Here is a 3,464-nt window from a genome sequence, read left to right on the forward strand (position 1 = left end):
TTTTTTTTTTTTTTACTTCACTGCATTATTTCCACACTGTTTTTATTGACTAGCAGGTTTTACTAAAGACAACATATGTGCATTACTCACAAATATACTTTAAAGCCATGAATCAAGTCAATCCAGTCCTCTCTTGCTAAAGATACAGTGAAGCAATTTTTTTCTCAAACGTTTGCAGACCTAAGAGTCAGCTTAATGTTTGTTTCTAGCATGTTAAAGGCTCTTGCTGTTTGTCCATATTAAATTCTGCCAAGATTCCGCTCATCACAGAACAAAAGAAAAGTGGTGAGACTTTGGTAATTTTGCTGTGGATTTCGGAACAATAAATCCTCCACAATGTTTCTATTGTTTATAGTCAAACAAAGAACTTTTTTTTTTTTTTTAAAAGCAATTTTACTTTTTCAAAATATGTAATTACTTCAGTCACATACACCTACCCCATTGCAATATGCTCCAAAGTTTTTTTACTTGCAATAAGATAAGATAAGAGATACCAGGCTTGTTACACTAGGCTGCATTATCATGAACAAGCTAAAAGTGGCTGCAATGTTAAAGGAGTGGTATACCACTATGTCTTAAAAGATCATACTCTAAGGATTGGTGCGTTATATCTAGGATTTTAACTGTATGATTGAATACAACCTTAAATATGCCAATATCTAGAGATTTAGAACCAAATATAGACAACATTCTTTTTGAGGTCACTAGCATTGATAGGGCCGCTTTTGTCTAAAGGGTGGCAATAAACCAAACATATTTTTAACCTTTGGATAATATTTCAGACATCTTTAATTTACCTGTTTTTCCACATCCTCTTTGGAACAGTTTAGTTGGTCCTTCTCCTCTGCCATACCACTTAGCACAGATGTGAGTTCAAATACTTTTTTTGATGCCTCAGATTTTTCCTTTTCTACTTTGAATAAAGCCAACTCTTGGTCTTTTAATTGTTGTAAAAGCTGTTCAACCTCTGAAGTCAGCTTCTGCTTACTTTGATCAAGATTCTCTCTCTCACTAGTAACTTCTTTCAAAACAGTAGTGGTCTTGTACAGCTCCGTCTCTAGCAAAGAGGACTTGCAGAAAAAAAAAAGAAAAACGTGAAAAAAAAACAAAAAAAACATGGCACATAAAAAAAATGTAATATCTACACAACTGTAAATCATACCTTTTCTTCCAAACTGGCAATTTCTTTGGTCAATTCACTGACCCTCTCTTTCTGTGTGGAAATTTCCTCTTGAGCACTCCTTAGATCTATTTGAGTTTCAATAGACTAAAAGAAAATATAAACCTCATAATACTAGAAAAGGCATTGTGTACAATTTATCAGAATTTAAACCAAGTTTTATTTAGGCTAGTGGCATCTGTTTCTACAGTGTGCTTTCTGGAATGTGGAATAACAAATAAAAAAATAGAACCATGGGATTCCATTAAAGCAGAACTATAATTCCGCATACAAGAATTGTGACCAGGCAGGATACTTACTGCAGAGAAGTTACAGGCAATGTCCATTTTGAAATAAAACATACATACCCATCTGTCTACAATCTTTTCAGTTCGCTGAGCTGCACATGCAGCCGGGAATCCCAGCAGCACTAGAAGATGATTGAATGAGCTCCTATGTGCATGTGGAATTCCGTTATCCCAGTTTGGAAAATCAAGAAGTTTTCATTCCCTGAAGAGAAACTGAAGGAGATTGTAGCCCTGCCTGGATGCAATTTTTGTTTTTCATGGTTGAGTTTTGCAAACAAATATGCGATGAAGCACTTAAGTGCATTTGCAAGTTTGGTTTTATCTTTGGCCTCCAGGTAAGGTCCCACAAATACCTGTTGAGCCTGTCAGTGATTCAGATTCCTGTATAACAGGCAACAATACTGCAGTACTCGGAATTCAGAACAAATCCCCACCCTGCTGTGGCCTACACTACAGTGGTAAAAAATGTGGCATGGAAACCACATTACTGCTAATCCACAGGCCTGTCGCTTGCTTACCATTTCTATGTTCTCTTTTAAATCTTCTTTTAGCTGGTCTCTTTCAGACTGCAGACCGTCCAGAGTTGACTGCAACTCATCTCTCTCTTTGCTAATCACCTCTATGTGCTCCTGAAGTCTGAAAAGCTTCTCTTCATTGTTAACTTTTTCTGTTTGTACGTTTGCAAGCTGAGACTCCATGTCCTTCAATTTTTTTAATAGTTGGTCCAAATCACCGTTAATCAGAGTCTCTGTTTGTGCAGCCACTTCAAGTTGCTCTTGTCGGCTCTCTGGAGTTTTCAGCTGCAATTCATATATAGAAGGATACATATAGTGCTGTAAACATTATTGTGAACTGCCAGTGTGATAAGTAGTCAAATGACAGGCAAAAAAACAATTTGATACCTCACATTAATACATTAAACAGTCACTCCTGCAACATCATGCTACTGGCCAGCAAGTTTTCTCATACTAGCGTGTGGAATAGGGAGATGCTGTAGGCATTTTCTAGAAAATAGGCATGTTAAGGACCAAAAATAATATAGATGTCTGCGCTCAACATAAAATAACAAAGGCGAGCACAAATTTAAAATCTAGGTAATCAACATACTTGTAACTAGCTTAATTAAAGACAACTAAAAATCAAGCATACCATGATGGCTGGTTTCAAAATTACTTTGTTACCGGTACTCTATTAACCTCCTGGAGGGTAAGCCCGAGTGTGACTCGGGGTAGAAAAAAGATGCTAAAAGCAGTAACCCCGAGTCACACTCGGCATAGGCAAACCTATAGGAAGTAATAGCAAATCGCTACTTACTTGATCCGCCGTCGTCCCACATCGTCCTTCTCTGCGATGTCTGTCTTCTTTCTTCCTCCGACTGGCTTCCTCTGCACTCAGAGTCACCGGGGGAGTTCCCGGTGACCTTGGTGCGTGAGGATGTTGCCGGAGGGAAGGGAAATTCAAATCGATTTGTATTGCATTCAATACAAAATAATTGTATTGAATGCAATACAGGGGATTAATGTGTAAAAGCAGTACATTGTCTTTCATAAACATTTATTTTACAGTATAATAGTATAAGTATATTATTTATTTTTTTTATTTTAAAGAAATTTAAAAAAAAAAATTTTTTTTTTTGAAATTTATTCAATTTATTATTTTGACATGATTTTGTGTTTCAAACTTTTTCATACTCATACTAATATATTATACTGTAAATAAATTTTCGTGAAAAACAATGTACCGCTTTTAGACATATAAATACAGACATAAATGAACCGCCCAGGAGTTTCTGAACACCCCCTAAAGAGTACTTACCATTTCAATATTCTTATCTAGAGCTTCTTTAAGTTGGTCTCTTTCTAATATTAGGATTTCCTGGGAAGCCTTTAGATCTTCCCATTCTTGGGTGACCTTTTCCATTTTATGTTGAAGATGAAGAAATTTTTCCTCAATGTCAAGTTTCTCACTTCTAAGAGTTTCTAATTGTGTCTCTGTGC

General features: G+C 36.1%; 1 protein-coding gene across 1 annotated transcript in view; it reads right to left on the reverse strand.

Moving 5' to 3' along the window:
• Positions 1-3,464, reverse strand: part of CENPE (centromere protein E) — a gene marked incomplete in the record, with an annotated part of 37,070 nt that overhangs the window by 8,301 nt on the left and 25,305 nt on the right. Inside the window, 4 exon segments of the mRNA XM_072406816.1 lie at positions 798-1,070; positions 1,163-1,267; positions 1,986-2,267; positions 3,283-3,458. Coding sequence (XP_072262917.1) covers positions 798-1,070; positions 1,163-1,267; positions 1,986-2,267; positions 3,283-3,458 — 836 coding nt within the window.

This window comes from Pyxicephalus adspersus, chromosome 3, assembly GCF_032062135.1.
Source record: "Pyxicephalus adspersus chromosome 3, UCB_Pads_2.0, whole genome shotgun sequence".
In the NCBI taxonomy this organism is placed as follows: domain Eukaryota; kingdom Metazoa; phylum Chordata; class Amphibia; order Anura; family Pyxicephalidae; genus Pyxicephalus; species Pyxicephalus adspersus.